Source organism: Setaria italica, chromosome VII, assembly GCF_000263155.2.
Source record: "Setaria italica strain Yugu1 chromosome VII, Setaria_italica_v2.0, whole genome shotgun sequence".
Lineage (NCBI taxonomy): Eukaryota > Viridiplantae > Streptophyta > Magnoliopsida > Poales > Poaceae > Setaria > Setaria italica.
In genome coordinates, this window is record NC_028456.1 from 9876611 (window position 1) to 9893016 (window position 16406).

Genomic DNA, 16406 nt, shown 5'->3' on the forward strand with positions numbered 1-16406 from the left:
ATTATGACAAATACATGGAAACGAGAAAAAAAAGTAAGAACCAATTGACGATAGTTCCAGGTCCTAAACCGCTCATTTATTCCCCTTGCAAACCATGTGTTCGACCCCTTCCCCTATCCCCCAAACCAGCAAACTAGGTATAAATTGCAAGAAATTGTAGAAATTTAGAACAGAGGAAAAGGTTTTTACCGTTCCAGAACATGTGGAGGGGAGGACGGAGGAGGCAGCCACCGCTGGGGCGAGCACGCAACTGGGGGAGCGCGCCACCGGGATGCCGGCGGTCGCCTGCTCCATCGCGCGGAGACGAGTCGGGAGAGTCCGTGTGTTTGGGTTGTGCTACTGCGTGCCTGCGTTGAATCGTTGGTTTGTTTTTCGCAAGAAGGGCAAAATTGGAAATTTGTAATACTGTATTGGCAGAAAAATATAAAACTAACGATGATGGTAACGGAAGCAAACTGAATGGTAAATGGCTGTAACTTTCAATCTTTTCATGCTATATAGCTATAGGTGAATCTTTTGATGGTATATATCTATACATTGGATCTTTTAATGGTATGGATCTAATTTTGCCTAAGAAAAAGTATGCACTGTAGCCTTCCTTGTTTAGAATCAGTTATGCATTGCTTCCTCCATCACCCATGTAACTTACAATTGGAATATATTCCCATGCAAATATAATCATTGAAAAATGCAAGATTTGCATAACTACACTCAGCAAGTTAAGCTCACCAAATGACCATTTCAAACTACGTACCAGCCTCTCGAAGACATCCTGATAGGCGACACCTTTGGCTGACCTGATAATCTACAACATGAGGTACTTGTTCTTTGGGTAAATGTGCATCTCTACAATTACTACAAAGGCGTGCAAATTGATAAAGTGTCTGGGAGAATTAAAACATTAATTAATTCATGGAGCCAGGGCAAACACTACTTGTACTACGACTACGATGAGGGACAAAACTGAAATAACATCAAATAATCTAACGGTATTTGTTGTGACTGGATTCACATTTCACATTCTTTTGCAACGGAAAGTTTTCAATAAATTGATCAGGCAAATACATTAAAGTATCTTCTCATTTTAGGCATTTTTATCTCAGGGCTGGAAAACCATTATGTGATCCTTCTCCATGAAGGGAGTACCTATATTTGCTTCTAAACTTAACCTGCAAAATTGTTAAGCTTTCAGCCATGTAAATCAACATTCATTGGATTAATGAGGGCTAAGGTGCTCATAATTTCACAATATGTAACTTTTATGTTTGAAACAAGAATGTTTTTTTATATAAACTGACAGTCAAAGTTACACCTTGTAACTGTACGTGTTGATGCCCTAAACTTCTTATACTATTAGTACCTAGCTACACTTCAAAATAACCATCTAATTAAGCAAACCTGAAACAAACTACACATGTTCTTGACCACACCTAAAGGGCGGATCTGGACCCCGGGCTGTGAGGCCCAAGAGTAGTCGAAAAATCCTTCATAAAAATAGTATAAAAAGGCTTTTTGGCCCATTAGCCCAGCTCGAAGAGAAGTTGGCCCAGGCGCCCAGGCAGCCTAGCAACTCCCGTCGCCCCAGCACTGCCTGCTCTGCTCCCGCCTCCAGTGACCCGTGACCCGTCCGGCCGCCCCCTAAGGGCCCTCCCCCGACTCGCCGCCAAGCGCCAGGACCAGCGCACGCCTCAGCTCGCCGTCGGCCATCGGGCGTCGCCGCGTCAGCCACACCCCGTGCCCCCACCGGCGGCCGGCAGGGAGCCAGCGCCCGCCGGCCGCCCGCACGCCGCCACCCGCGCGCCGCCACCCGCGGCCCCGTGCGGCCACGCCCCCGCTGGCAGGCCGCCGGCCCGCCCCCCGGGCCCCCGCTGGCTGCTGCCCCACCGGCCGCGCGCGGCGCGCCGACGCCTGGCGCCCCCAGGCCCCAGGCACGCCGGTGGCCCCCCCGGGCCACCGCTGGTTGCCGTCTCGCCGGTCGCGCGCGGCGCGCCCACGCCCGGCGCCCCCAGGCCACGCCGGCGCCTGGCCCCCTGTTTTTTTGCTCCGGGCCTCCGATATGCCACATTTTTGGAAATTGCTCCATGACTACTTTTACATAACTGCTAGTCTATTTATGCTATTTCTGTGCAAAGTAATGATAATGAATATTTGATTTCATTGATTTGAGCAGGAAGTATTTGATTCTTAGTTTGCAATTGCAACATTTCATAATCATAACTTAGAATGGAGAAATACTATGCTAAAAAGAGTAGTGCCCGAAAGTGTAAAGAGCCGGGTTGAGCAAAAAAGACCACGGATTGAACTTGATATGAGAGATATAGTTGCTGATCCAAGAGAAAGGAAGCCAATTGATGATTTTCATCATGACATTAGGGATGAGGCAAGAAGAGCATATCTACAAATAGGTCCATATAGGCCAACTGGTCATAAGTTTCCAAAAACGAAAAAAGATGGTAAAGGCCAATCAAGAGGATTTGTTGGATCATGGTTTGATCAATTTGAATGGTTAAAGTACAGTGTAGCCAAGGATGCTGCTCATTGCTTTTATTGCTATCTCTTTAAGCCACAACAAGCTGGGTTTCATAGTAATGATACATTCACCAAAGTTGGGTTTAGAAATTGGAAGAATGCAAAGAATTTTTTCAAGGAGCATGCTCAATCAATTGATGGCTTTCATTACAATGCAAGAAAACGTGCACTTGATTTCAAAAATCAGAGGCAAAGTGTTGAACATGTGTGGACTATTACAAGTGCAGCAGAAGAGGAGGCATATAAAGCTCGTTTAAGTATCATGTTAGGCATTGCTAGATTTCTCTTTTTGCAAGCTTTAGCTTTTCGTGGACACGATGAGTCTAAAACATCAAGAAATAAAGGGAACTTTATGGAGATACTTGAATGGCACAGAAAGAAGGATGCTAAGGCTGCACTTGTGACCGGTGAAAAAGCTCCAGGGAATAATCAAATGAGTAGTCCAATGGTTCAGAAAGATTTGGCTAGGGCTTGTGCAGAGGAGACAAGTGAGTTAATTAAAAGTGAAATAGGAGATTGTTGTTTTGCGGTGCTTATTGATGAGGCTCGTGATGCATCTATTAAGGAACAAATGGTTGTGGTTGTGAGGTATATACCTCCTCTCCATTTGGTTATTTCATTGGTTTTGTTTTGCTGCTTTCAAGTAACACTATTTTCTCTTTTCTCTTGTAGGTTTGTCAATGATAAAGAAAGTGTGATTGAGAGGTTTCTTGGCATTGAACATATTTCTGACACCACATCAACTTCACTAAAAGAAGCATTGAATACTATGCTTAGAAGATATGGTCTATCTATTTTCAAGATTAGATGGCAAGAATATGATGGAGCTTCAAATATGAGAGGACAATTTCATGGGTTACAAAGATTGGTATTGAACGAAAACCCATATGCCTTTTACATCCACTGTTTTGCTCATCAATTGCAGCTTATGGTAGTTTCTGTAGCCAAGTGTTGTGGCTCAACTTTTGATTTCTTCAATTATGTCACTTCAATCGTCAATATTGTTAGTGCTTCTTGCAAGAGGAAAGATCAACTCCTTCAAAGTCATCATGATAAGCTTGTTGAGTAGTTAGATAGTAGTGCTATTTTTTCTGGGAGAGGGAAAAACAAAGAAACTAGTCTTGCTAGGCCTGGTGATACACGGTGGGGTACACATCACAAAACATTGGCACGTCTTATGATCATGTGGTCCTCTGTACTGGAGGTGTTGGAGAATATTAGTGAAGATGGAACTGATGGGGAAAAGAAAACTACAGCCTCTGGATTGATTCAAAGAATGGAGTCATTTGAATTTGTGTTCATATTACATCTTATGATTAGAGTACTGGGGATGACTCAAGACTTGTCACAATGTTTGCAAAAGAAAAATCAAAACATTGTTCGTGCAATAGAATTAATTGGCTCTGTGATGAGAAATATGAATGAAATGAGGGAAAATGGTTGGGATGCTCTTTTTGAAGAGGTAAAGGAGTTTTGCCTCCTCAACAACATAGAAATTCCTAATATGGAAGATATGATACCAGTTAGAGGTCATTCGAGATGTCGTGGTGCTAAATTAGTGAGTTACTACCATCATTTTCATCATGGAATTTTCAATGTTGTGATTGATCAAGTTTATTGTGAGTTAAACAATCAATTTTCAGAAAGATCAACTCAACTCTTGAGATGTGTTGCTTGTGTTGATCTGAGGGATTCTTTTGCCAACTTTGAAGTACAGAAGTTAGTTGAGCTTGCTAAGATTTATAAAGATGACTTCTATGATTATGACTGCATAAAGCTTGCGGGTGACCTTCGTATATTCATTGATGAAGTCAGAAATGATGATAATTTTGACACTTGTATTGATCTTGGTAACCTTGCTGAGAAGATGGTTTAGACTGGAAGAGATACAACTTTTCCTTTGGTGTATCATCTTATTGAACTTGCATTGATTTTTCCGGTGGCAACAGCAACAGTGGAAAGAGCCTTCTCTACTATGAATATTATCAAGACTGAACGAAGAAATAAAATGAATGATGATTGGCTGAATAGTATCATGATGTGCTATATTGAGCGAGATTTGTTTGCGTCGATTGAAGATGAAAAAAATTCTAAAGCACTTTCAAGGCTTAAGAAATCGTAAGATGAATTTGCCAAACGAGGGCTCAAGGTGCGTGTTGTTTACTTGTATTAGTCTATTTCAATACATAATGTTATCTTGCTTTATATAGGCTTGAGATGTTGAAACTTTTTATGTAGAATTGAGGACGTTGGAACAAGTGGAAGTGGTGTTAATTCATGAAGACATGTATGGTTCTTTTTTATCATGGAAGACTCTTAATTTGGTACTTTTCTACCTTCAATGTTCTATGTATTGTTTGATTCTATTGGTTGAACACTGAAATCTAGAGAATTATATAATTATTTGTGCTCTTTGAAATATATGTTATATCTAGTAGTGCATGACTAGTAAGATTTTAAGCCTTATATTAATTAGCCCGGGGCGGAGCCCATTTCTGGATCCACCACTGCCTAAAGAGACCCAAGCAGCCCCCTGACCAGCATTTGTCAGCCCTAAAACTGAAACTAAAATCACAGAACCATAAAGAAACCCATTATTTTTTTCCCAGGTATCAAGATCTAGGCGAACCTGCTCATCTCGGACGCCTTGCGCAAGGACATGGAAATCCGCCCGACGCCATCTCCGGCAGAGCAACTACAGCCGCAACAAACGGTAGATGATTAGGCGCGGGTAAAGCATATCTCTAAACGTAGTCTGGACGCAGGAAGGATCTGAAGAATGCAATATTAATAAAAGGAAGCAATATTAATTGTCATTTTGTATATACCTTATCTTTATGCCTAGATTCATTTACATGGCCACATGGAACAAATTATGCATAAGAAACCGGGAACATAATATCGGTACAGCAGTTACAAATTACCAAGTGAAAATAGAAGAAAAATGAACGGAAAATCAGAGTGAGGGAGAGAGAGAATGAACTAGAGCAGCAGCATTCTGACCTCAAATCTGTTGTAGGGAAGGGGCAGCAGTGTCGCATCGTGGGAGAGGCAAAGGTGTGGAATGCGTGCCGGCATGGCGGCCCATCGAAGAAATTGTGAGGAGAAAATCCTGTCAGGCCTTGTTGGTGCAAAGGTGGCGGCTAGCAGCGTGGAGGCGCCACCTCCCTCGTGGAAGTGATGGTACGTAGCCGGCGGCATGGAGGCACCGCAGTTCCTCATGGAGGCGATGGGAGCTACCCAGCGGTCTCGGCTGCCGAATTCCATTCTCAGTGTCAGTCGGAGGCTGACCCGCCTCTCGCTGTTGACCTTATGAAAAGATCTAGGAGGTGCCGCCATGCCACAACCTTGCCTTCCCCTGACGCCAAGGACGCACTGCATGACAGCGCAACCCCGATGCAGCACAGGCCTAGCACGGTGTCACTGCGAATCCGGCGGTGTGGTCCGGCCATTGTATGGGGAGGCCGCCCTGGCGCAGCGGGTGGGCTAGGCCAGCGGGGGCGCATCACGGTGGGCTAGTCTGATAGTGGCTGTAACAACCCTAGCTAAATTCACCTTGCTTAAGCTTGGATAAAGTGATTAGAAGCCTGATCTAGCACTTGAAAGGTCAAAAATGCCCTTTAGAAGCTCAAATTAGGGGTAATTCAAATTTTGAAATTTCATATAACACCTTAAAATTTTGTTAATCTAAGAGTTGTAGAACTTTACGAACCAAACAACTTTTCTTATTGGCACTTTGAGTGATTTGGAGAGGAAGAGGTTCAAAAACTAGTTTTAAATTTAGTGGCAAATCAACCTCATTTAAAAAATGCTAAGTATTGAAAATAGTGCTGAGTAGGGTACTTTAGTTCCTGTTATTTAAAATTCTGGACCTGTACTTGAGTTGGAGCTAAACTTGAGTTGGAGCTTTTACAAAATTTTTAGAGTAAACTATGAATAACAACCTTGAGTCTGGGCTAAATCACACTAGAACATGCTCAACTCCTAGGCTAAAGTCAGCAAGAACTTCAAAAACAGCACAAACTGCCCCAAGGCTGAACTAGTAAAAATATGCAACTTGGCATGAGGTTTTTGCACAAATTTAAACTGAACTCAAGCTAAGCCCTTTGTAAAAGTTGGGGTCCTGAGTGTGTAATACAAATTCACTTAATTGACCTGGGCCCAAAACTCACCAGAACCTTTCCAAAACTCGAGTCAAAGTCAGCCAAAATAGTCAACTCAGCCCAAAACATGAAAATCAACTAAGTCTGAACTTTAGGCGTTCCACCAAACTTTGAAGCCTTGTATCTTCAAATCTAGCTTGATTTCTAACCTACGCCTTTTGTAGAAGTTGAAGCTGGACCTTAGGAAAACAATTCATAGTTTGGGAAAATTTCGACTTTGTTTGAAATTTTTGCAAGAAAACCACTCCCAAACCCAGCCCTTCGCCTGAACAGCGTCGCCCCCTTCGCCCAGAGCACTGCCGCCGCGTGTCCCTCCCTCACTGGTGAGCTTCACCGCCCCTATCTCCGGCGTGATGGGACAAGGTAGTGCTCGAACCCGCCAGTAGAAGAGCGAGCTGATCCTATCCTCTGGCACGCGATCCCCTTCGCCCATTCCCCGCTTTGCCCGCACGTGCCCGCGGGCTCCGTTGGCCGCCACAATGTCGCCGCTCGCTGGCCGAGCTGCCTCCGCCAACCCGCTGCTTGACAACAACAACTCGCGCGCCAAGCTCTGCCAATCTGCTCGCCCGACAAAGCCACTCTTGCGCGCTTGCAATCGCGTTGAGCCAATGGCTGGGAGATCTTCTCCCTGCAGCCCTGCTGCTTTCCGCCAATGCTCACTGCTGGCCAATGGCGCCGTCCGGCCTTCCTCTCCTGCTCACCTCTAGCCACGTCCGGCGCCAGCATTCGCCTAGCCTCGCCCCTCCGCACCTCCCCAAGCCTATAAAAGCCAGGACTGTGCCGCCCAAGAGCTCACCCGCGTCGTCACCCCCTGCCTACTCCTCTGCTTCGCAAGCCGCCACGCTACCCCGCCGTGGAGAGCATCTTCCCACGCACCGCCGCCGCTCGCCACCGCCCCCGCTTGCTTCCCAGCAGCCCCGCAGAGCCTTCCCTGCCGCCTGTTGCCCTCCAAGGACGTCGCCGGTGTCGGAACACTCGAGCTCTGCCACCGCCACCCGTGTTTCCTTCCCCAATGCCGTTCGCCCTCTTCGAGCCCTCACCGCCACCGCCGTCTTCCTCAACCCTGCTCGAGGTGAGCACGCGCACGATCTCGGCTATTTATCTCCCTCGATTAGGCCGTAAGTTTGCCAGATTTTAGTCGAGATCACCGCCGGCTGCCACAAGGACCAGTCTGCGTCGTCTTCATTTTGTCCAGGGGCCTTGGTATAAGATGTAAGGGCCTTTTCGCGTTTGTTTAAAAGATTCAAGGGACCGCTTGTAAAGTTGTCTCGGCTAAATTTGAAGGACCGGAAAGGCGACCAGAGGAGGGTGAATGGGAGCCAATTCAAATTTTCTCCAAGAACTTTAGCTAAAAGCCCACAAGCCTCTCTTCTAGCAAAATCAAGTCCACTTAGCTATGCACAAGCTAATGGACCTAGGAATGATGCTAGGAACCCAATTTGAGAATAGCGGAAGAAAGACTCCAAACAAGCTTCGGAAGGCAAACTTTGAAAACTAACACCTCTGTGCGGAAAAATCAGGAAGAACCTTTGGAAAATTCCCGACCTGCGGAGATTTCCGGAGAAACCTTTGAAAATTTCCGGAGGTCCGGAGATTTCCAGAATTAGGTCAGGAGATTTTCGGAATTCCAAAACAGCCTGCGTGAGGAGGAAAGAAAAATCTGAAACTGGATCAAACAAGCTCCAAAAATTACGAAATTTGAACCATAGCCTCACAACATAGTAAAGAAGATTCTCCGAAGAAATCATCCCCAAAAGATTTGTAAATCAAAGGGAATTCCAAATCTTGTGAAGAATACTATTTTTTCAACCCCTAAATTTGAATCACCCCGATCTATGAACTCATGAGGTTTCAATCAAATTTCTTTGGTGGAAAGGTTCAACTCATGTCCTAGTTCATCTCCAAACAATCGGTTTGACTCAAAACACTCCACAACTCACGAATCGAACAAAAATGTGAAGGGAGCGGAGAGGAAGAAGCAAGAACGCGAAGAACACAAATGGAAATTGCAAATCCAAAAGGGATGGAATAAGATGGCACGAAATAGATCTTTGGATTACTTGACCATGTTCGGTTAGAAGCCACTACTTAGCACAATCAAACCTAGGATAGCGAAAAGATCAAACAAAGATCCCTCCTCTCTCCCTTATCCTCTCTCCCAAAGCTCTCACAAACAAATGAGTAGCAACCACCAAAACAAGCCTAAGGAGATGGCTGCCCTTTACAGCCCTCCTACACATATATAGGCATTTGGCCAATGTCCAAAATGCCCTTACATTAAGCATACAACTCTAAAACCCCTAGGGGCAAAACCGTCCAACTTTTTCTTCGTTCATCGGACGGACCCGACGCCTTCACGACTTAGCTTTGTCTCGATGCAAGCTTCGCGATGGTGCCACGCATCCTCCGACTCGACGTCATCCGGCCGCACCAGACTCGCCCTCGGTTTTGAGGCAAAAATCGGCAAACCTGCCTGCGTGGTGGTTTTGAGGCCCAAACCATCCAAACCCTCTGCACACCCACCTGGCGTGACTCACCCCCAGTTTTGAGGCCAAACCGGTCAAATCCTCTTGCACGCCCTGCAAGGTATGACTCACCGATGTCGACGTGTGCCCAGCCTCTGCCAAGCCTTCCACGCCTCCAAATTTTTCGCTCCCAGCTCCCAGGCCGCCTACTCGATTTGCCTCCATCTTGCTTGACTCGATCGATGCCGTCTCCATCACCATCCATGTACTCTTGCTCTTCCGTGCACCATGTGGGTCGCCCATGACTCCGCCCGAACTCCTTGGGTCCCTCAGTCCAAGCCTACTCGTGTCCACGCTTCACAGGCCTAGTACATCGGCATGAACCTTTCGCGCTTGACCTTCACCTCATGCCGTCGACCGCCACGTCGCATCCTACACCTGCACATCACAAGCTAAGAGACACAACACACAACATACGGTATACTCAAATACCACAACACAACTCACACAACACACACCTATGGTTAGCCGTTAGCATAATTAAGCATATATGGAATATGGACTCAACCGGTAAAGCTTCAAATCATATAGTCAATCACTCATCACAAATAGACCAAGGCACATTTCAACTTGGTCTCTCAATCTCCCCCTTGATAAGTGCGTTGACAAAAGATGATTTGAAAGCAAAAGATAACTCATTTAAGTGCCCAAAAGCCAATTAAAAGCAAACACAAGGCAACTTGATATTAGAAAGGATCATGCAAGCTCCAAACAAAAATTCTAGGTTGCCATCAAAGCCATTTCTCAATCTCCCCCTTGATGAATCCCACAAGACAACCAAAGAGTCAAGCAAAAGACACAAGAGCTTCATGAATCCCAAAATGACATCAAAGCCATTTCAACATTTGTCAAATGCTCGTCACTATAAAATCAAGGTTAATATCAACTTGAATTAAAATGGCAGTTTAATAGTGGAACTTTGAAAATGCACAGAGACTTGTAGAAAACTTAGAAAAATGCCAAACCACTTTTGTTAGATTCAGTGAGTGGTGAAGTTTCACATAAAAATTATTGTTGCACATATCACTGTTAAATGTATTTCTCTAGGTTTTATTTATTACTTAAGCTTTTTAATGCATAGTAAATCAAGGAAAAATGCAAAAATAACAAATCCAACTCTGAGATGTTTGTTTCAGTGAGTTAAACCTTAGAAAAATACTTTAAAGCCTAATCCAGAACTTTAAATTCATAGTTTAGGTTTTATCTTTGGAATCTAGGATTAAATCTTTCTTTTTGCATAAGTAATGTAATCCATCAGAGAAAAATATGAAACCACCTAGGTTAAATCACTTATGAAACATTTTTGCTGAGAAAAATATCAGTCACTGAATGAAACTTGATAAAAGAGGCTTAACTTTTTATACAAGTTTAAATCATAGAAAAATATGGAAATAGATGTCCTTCACTAAAAATCATTGAAAAATCACATAAGCTTCTGTCACACTAGTGTAACCTCCTGTAAAAATATCAGAGTCAAACTGCCGTTGGAGCTGGAGTTTAAAAATAGATCCCTATAATCTGCCATAGGGTACTGTTTTAAGTTTAATTAATTTTGCGGAAGTTCAATGCATCCCAAATTTTTTACAGTAACTTAGTGATGACATGGCTGAGTTACTACTAAATTCTCAGTGTCATTTGTTGCTGTTTGAATATGGAAATAAAGTTTGGAAGATGAACCAGTTTAAATGGATAAAAGAAAACATTAAGTAATAGTAAGGTTAAAATAGAAACTTGGAAGAGGTAAAAAAATTATTCAGAAACAGGATAACTTTCCAAATGAACCTTGAGGAACCCTAGAGTAACCTCACCTTTCTTGTGAAGTCTAAGTTGTAAAACGTTATATGTGTACACAATCACGATCAAATACACCCGAGGTTTAAAACATGAAATTACTAATCTAGTTTATAAAGTTTAATATTTATCTAAGTATAGTGGTAATTGCACTTAATATGTCTTTTTTAACTTGAAATGCATCTTGCTCGCAAACCTATGAAACTTGAACATTGCATATGCATCTCGTGTAGAAGCGAACCTCGCAGACGGGACCTACGAGTTGACACTTGCTGCAGAGGAAGGATCTGCAGAGCTGCACCCTATCGAGGCTAAGCAGGAGATCCTAGAAGCGGCCATCAACTCTCTCACTAACATAGTTCAGGAAGGCAAGCCCCGGAGCATAACCCTAATTTCTAAATTATGCACTACTTATGCTAGTTATGTTTGTGCATTAAGTTTATAGGAGTTGCATGAAAGCGTAGTTGCATGATCTTAGGTACCTTTGGTTGAACACTAGTATGGTAGGCTTAGTAGTTGCAATGCTAAATAGGACTCGGTAAAAGTCGAGTGATTTCCTGTCACTCGCGAGTTTATAGGAGTTGGTTGATTGCTCCTGCTATAACCATAAGGACGACGAACGGGACCAGGATTGGTTCCGGCTTGGTGGTTTTGTCCCGTCTGTCTAGTGATGAAATTGCTAAGGTCAAAATGTGTCAGCGTTCGCAGTCAAGTGTTTGAAAGTACTAATTTCATACCTAGTATGGGATAGGGAAGCCTAGTACCTGATTGAACCGGGACGTGGGCATACTCCTCACTCTCTCTGGAACGGAGTTTCCTCTGGTGCACCATGTGGGTACAAGTGCAGTCATGGTACGGCGATGTTCCGAGACCATGGGGCATTGTATCCAAGGGAAGTGGGCTATGGCCACGTGCCTGGGGATTGATGGGGAGGGCTGACAAGTGAAGTGGACCCGTTGTGGTACGCGGATGTCGTGGGGTTAGGTTCACCTTGCAAGGTTTAAAAACTCGATTCGAATCGTTTGCCTCTCACAGTTTGAGACTCCTTGACTACTGTGCTGCACTGAGTAAGAAGTGAAATAAAGATGATGAATAATATTGATGCTTGATTAAATTTCCATTCAAACATGCTTGCTTAGAATAGGTGCTTACCTAGACTAGATAATCAACTAGAACCTGATGCTAAAACTTGAAAGTAAGGACCTACTTAGCTGCTTTGCCAAAACAAACCCCTCAGCCAAAAATCCTTGCATGTCTAGGAGTTGGTGGAGTAGTTACCACCCGACGGTTAAGTCTTGCTGAGTATTAGTATACTCAGTCTTGCTTGTGGCTATACTTTCAGGTAGTGCTGATTTTGAGGAAATGGTTGCCAGTTTGACTCGGCCGACCCAACTCCCTCCAGGTTGGACGGACAAGTGGAAACCGTCCTGAGACAGCGAGGATCGTAGGAATTGATATCATGGTCGGCTTCATCATGGTATTATGTATCAACATTTAGCTTCCCATATTTTACTTCTTCATTGTTTGGGAACCGTGCAAACTCTGTTTGAATTTCTAAACTTTGGTGTAATAAATTGTTGAACTATGTTAATGTGATGGAAATGTTGTAATCTCTGTAACCACTCACCTTTATGTGAGAAATGCTTCTCGATCCTGTATATGTGGTTTATCGGATGCAATCTCACAGACAACTAAGTTGACTTGTTTAAGGTGCATGATCACGTGTTAGGTGACTTAAGTGCACTTTAGCTAGGTTAATTTGGGCTGTGCCGCCATAGTGGCGATGACGAGCAGCTCCAGCGTGGTGGACCATGCTCACCACTATTCTTAAGCTCAGGCCAACTGCTTGCGCGAGGCGGTCTTCGGTGGTGAGGCGGCGAGCCGAGAGGCGCGTGCGGGTGATGAGGGAGGTGGCTTCAGAGAGAAAGGGAAGAAGAGAGGGGGATGAGGGCGAGTCGTGGAGCGGCGAGCTGGGAGGCACATGCAGGCGATGAGGGAGGCACCTGCAGAGAGAATGGGAAGGAGGCGTCAAGGAGGACTTCCTCAATTTGGGACGCTTCGAGGTTATGTCTAGGGCACAAACCAGATTTTGGGAGGACAGATGGTTAGGAAACAGGACGTTAAAGTCTCAGTATCCTAACTTGTATCACATTGTGCGAAAGAAACACGCTACAATGGCTGATGTCTTCAAGGCTACACCACTAAATATTTCCTTTGGAGATCACTGGTGAGGATTCAGCTACTAGAATGGCACAATCTGGTGGCAAAATTATACATGCCAACCTAGGAAAAGGGAGAGATGCTTTTGGTTGGACCCTTCATAAAAATGGTTCATTCATCGTTCATTCTATGTATAAACACCTTGTCATTAGTAGGGTTAGAGTCACATAGGAAATTTGGCATATGAGAATACCATTAAAGATTAATATCTTCATGTGATATCTAAAAACTGGTGTTATTTTAACAAAATATAATTAACCTTGCTAGGAGAAATTGGAATAGCAACAAAAATATTGTAGTTTTTTTAGTTCAGTGGAGTCCATCGACCATCTTTTCTTCAAGTGTCATTATGTCAAATTTCTCTAGCTTGCCGTTCATATGAGATTTGGCTAATCTCCACCGAGTAATATAAGTGATATGTTTAATCAATGTGTTGACACCGGTTTCTGACTAGAGTCAACCGAAGAAGATAAGATTTCAATAGCCAATGAAGGAGAACGAAAAGAGCCATTGAAGACCCTGCGTTGGCCAAGGCCAACCATAGGCGATCGGGTTCTAGAAGCTGATAGAAGACCGAGGGGATCCAATCCGAAGCGAAATCAACTCCACCAAATAAGGAAAAATGTGGAGATGTATCTTCAGTAGTTTTTAGATTCATTATTATGGTTCATGTCATAACCGACTAGGATTTTAGTTTTCTCCAAGGTATAAATATAAACCCATGAGCCTTGTAACAAATAATCATCAATCAATCAATACAACCTTTCGACGCCACGCCGCCAAAATCCTAGGAGTAGGAGTAGAGTAGATTCGACAAGTTCCTTCCTGCACGCACGACTGCATCGGCTTCGATCTCAGGTGAGCTTACAAGTACCGTCACCCGGTCATCACGTGCTCTATCAAAACTTACTAAGTTAAGTCTTATATTCTGATATTCATGCGTGTGGCTAGTTATCGAGTAATCTGGGATTGCAAGCAGAACTTTCTAGGCTTTGTCCAATATTTTGTTTGTCTTCGACGTTGCACACAGTTATCGAGTTGTTTGGTTTTATTAAGTGCATCGTATCGATCTCTTAGTTTTATCAAGCACTCACAGTTATCGAAAGGCTTAGATCTGGTTAGATTATCCTCATTGGTTCCTTGACCCTGTTTAAGCGTTCACCAGTTATCTGATCATATCGGCTGGTTATATCTTGCATTCTTTTATTGCTTTGCATATGCTAGGTCCGATAGATCTTTACTCCTACCCTTCATACTGCTAGCCATCGGATGTTTAATATCAGAATGCTACTATTGAGAGTCGATGCATCGGCTGGGTATTATCCACATCTCATAGAAGTGTGATGACATCATTGAGCTGATAAGTGTGCATACAAGGCCTTGCTGCCACAAGCTTGTCTGTTAAGTTAATGGGCCAAAGTTAATATCCTCTCATTCATGTTACCTTGTCTAAGTTCAATACCCTTATCATGACATTGATTAGATCCGTTAGCTTAATCATTCTATAAGTGGTAGGCAAGAGGTCCTTGTTGCTATGTTCTAATCTTTTAGATTAATAGATTGATGTCAATACCCTCTCATTCGTGTTACCTTATCTTAGTTTAATACACTTATCAAGATATTAACTAAATCTGTTAGTTTATCTGATGTGCGCATGGTTGATAAGGGCTCCTTTTATGGCTGTTGCTTTATAATACATTATCTTAGCCCATCGCCTAATATAGCTGATGGTACATGCAATTAATGTTTCTATTTATTTACACCGCATGATTACATTGAAAACCTATCTGTCATGGTGTTTATTCCAAGCATGCCTACCCATGAGTTCGAAAGGCCTCGCTGCCGATCGGCTCAGGAATTTAATATTTACCTTGTCAATTTTCAGGTCAAATTGACTGGCACGCCTTGCACCACTCGCGAGCCGATTTGGAGCATGCACTAGAGTTAAGCAGATCTCCGAAGTCCTCCATGTTGTTCAACGTAGAAGCCAGAAGCCTAGATTCCGTGTCAACACACTCTTGGCACGCTCGGTGGGACAAACAATTAACAAATATCATTTGTGCTTGTCGTTGCCTCAACTCCGACCAGATGGCCTGCGAGCCTGTTGATGACCAAGTTGATCCCAAGGCTCCCAAGGAGTTTACTGTTGTTGAGATCACCATGGAGAAACTTGATGATGAACAAAGGAAAGAGGTTGATGTAATACCCCGTCCTCCAAAGCCACACCGCCCATCCCTACCGAGGGGTGGGCACGCGTACATATAGCACCTTGCTTACACTTTCGTCCTCACTTCGTGTAAAAGGGTTAACCCGAAGGTGCTATGACTAGTAGATAAAGGCTTATAAATTGGCTCCAAACATGCGCACCTGCGCTCATAGGCCACTACCGGGCTGTATCCATATTGGGCTAGGTGCCACAGTTGAAGACTCTAGGGACAAATTCATAGCAGCTTGTCTGCAATCATTCAGCCTAAACCGCAACAGGGCTCACAAGAAGCATCCTTTGCTAGTGCCAATGCTGCCAGGACAAGTGCCACCACTGAAAGATAAAATTCAGGTGGAGGGGGAAGATGAACTTGAGCTTCAATCCAAGATCACCTCTTTGGTCAACAATGCTCTGGTTAGTCCAACTAGCGTATTAGCGAATGAGATCCAGAAGATGATCCAGCAGGTTGTGGATCATTATGTCGGGCAAGTATTCCTTGAAAAGGTATACGTCTATCATGTCTTGCTACGGAGGTGGTGCACCACGTACATCTTCCGGACAGCCGGCGGGACAGCCAACGGTCAGTCCATTGGTTGGCTAGCCAATTAATCAACAAAGGCCAGGGCTGATTCCTATCCAGACTATGGATCAATACTCAACACTACCAAGATAGCCAGATTTCACATCTGATGGGAACAAGGTGTTTGATACTCGCCAGCCACAAGCTGTGGATGGGTTTGTGCTTTAAGCTTCTCCACATTCGCCATAGGGGAATGGACGAGGCAGTGAGGATTGGGCTTCAAAGGTTGTTGAGGTGATGTGGAATCAGTTTGGCTTAAAACCCAAAGAGCAATCTTATACATACCAGTCACCATACCCCGCTTTGTTTGATCAAGTGGCGATGCCACATCGGTACTGTGTTCCTGATTTTGCTAAGTTTTCTGGAGAAGACAACATGTCTACAAGGGAACA

General features: G+C 43.9%; 1 protein-coding gene across 1 annotated transcript; it reads left to right on the forward strand.

Annotated features, from left to right (window-relative positions):
- The first annotated feature begins 2308 nt into the window (after positions 1–2308).
- LOC101780758 (zinc finger MYM-type protein 1-like) lies at positions 2309–4405 on the forward strand. Its single transcript, XM_012847386.1, has 3 exons — positions 2309–3117; positions 3202–3314; positions 4173–4405. Exons 1-3 carry the CDS (start codon positions 2309–2311, stop codon positions 4403–4405), a joined length of 1155 nt encoding a protein of 384 aa, XP_012702840.1.
- The last annotated feature ends 12001 nt before the right edge of the window (positions 4406–16406 follow it).

Coding starts and splice junctions, on each gene's coding strand:
- LOC101780758 (XM_012847386.1), top strand. CDS start 2,309: ATGAGAGATATAGTTGCTGATCCAAGAGAAAGGAAGCCAATTGATGAT. Junction 3,118..3,201: donor CAAATGGTTGTGGTTGTGAG/GTATATACCTCC, acceptor TTTCTCTTGTAG/GTTTGTCAATGATAAAGAAA. Junction 3,315..4,172: donor TACTATGCTTAGAAGATATG/GTCTATCTATTT, acceptor ATCAATTTTCAG/AAAGATCAACTCAACTCTTG.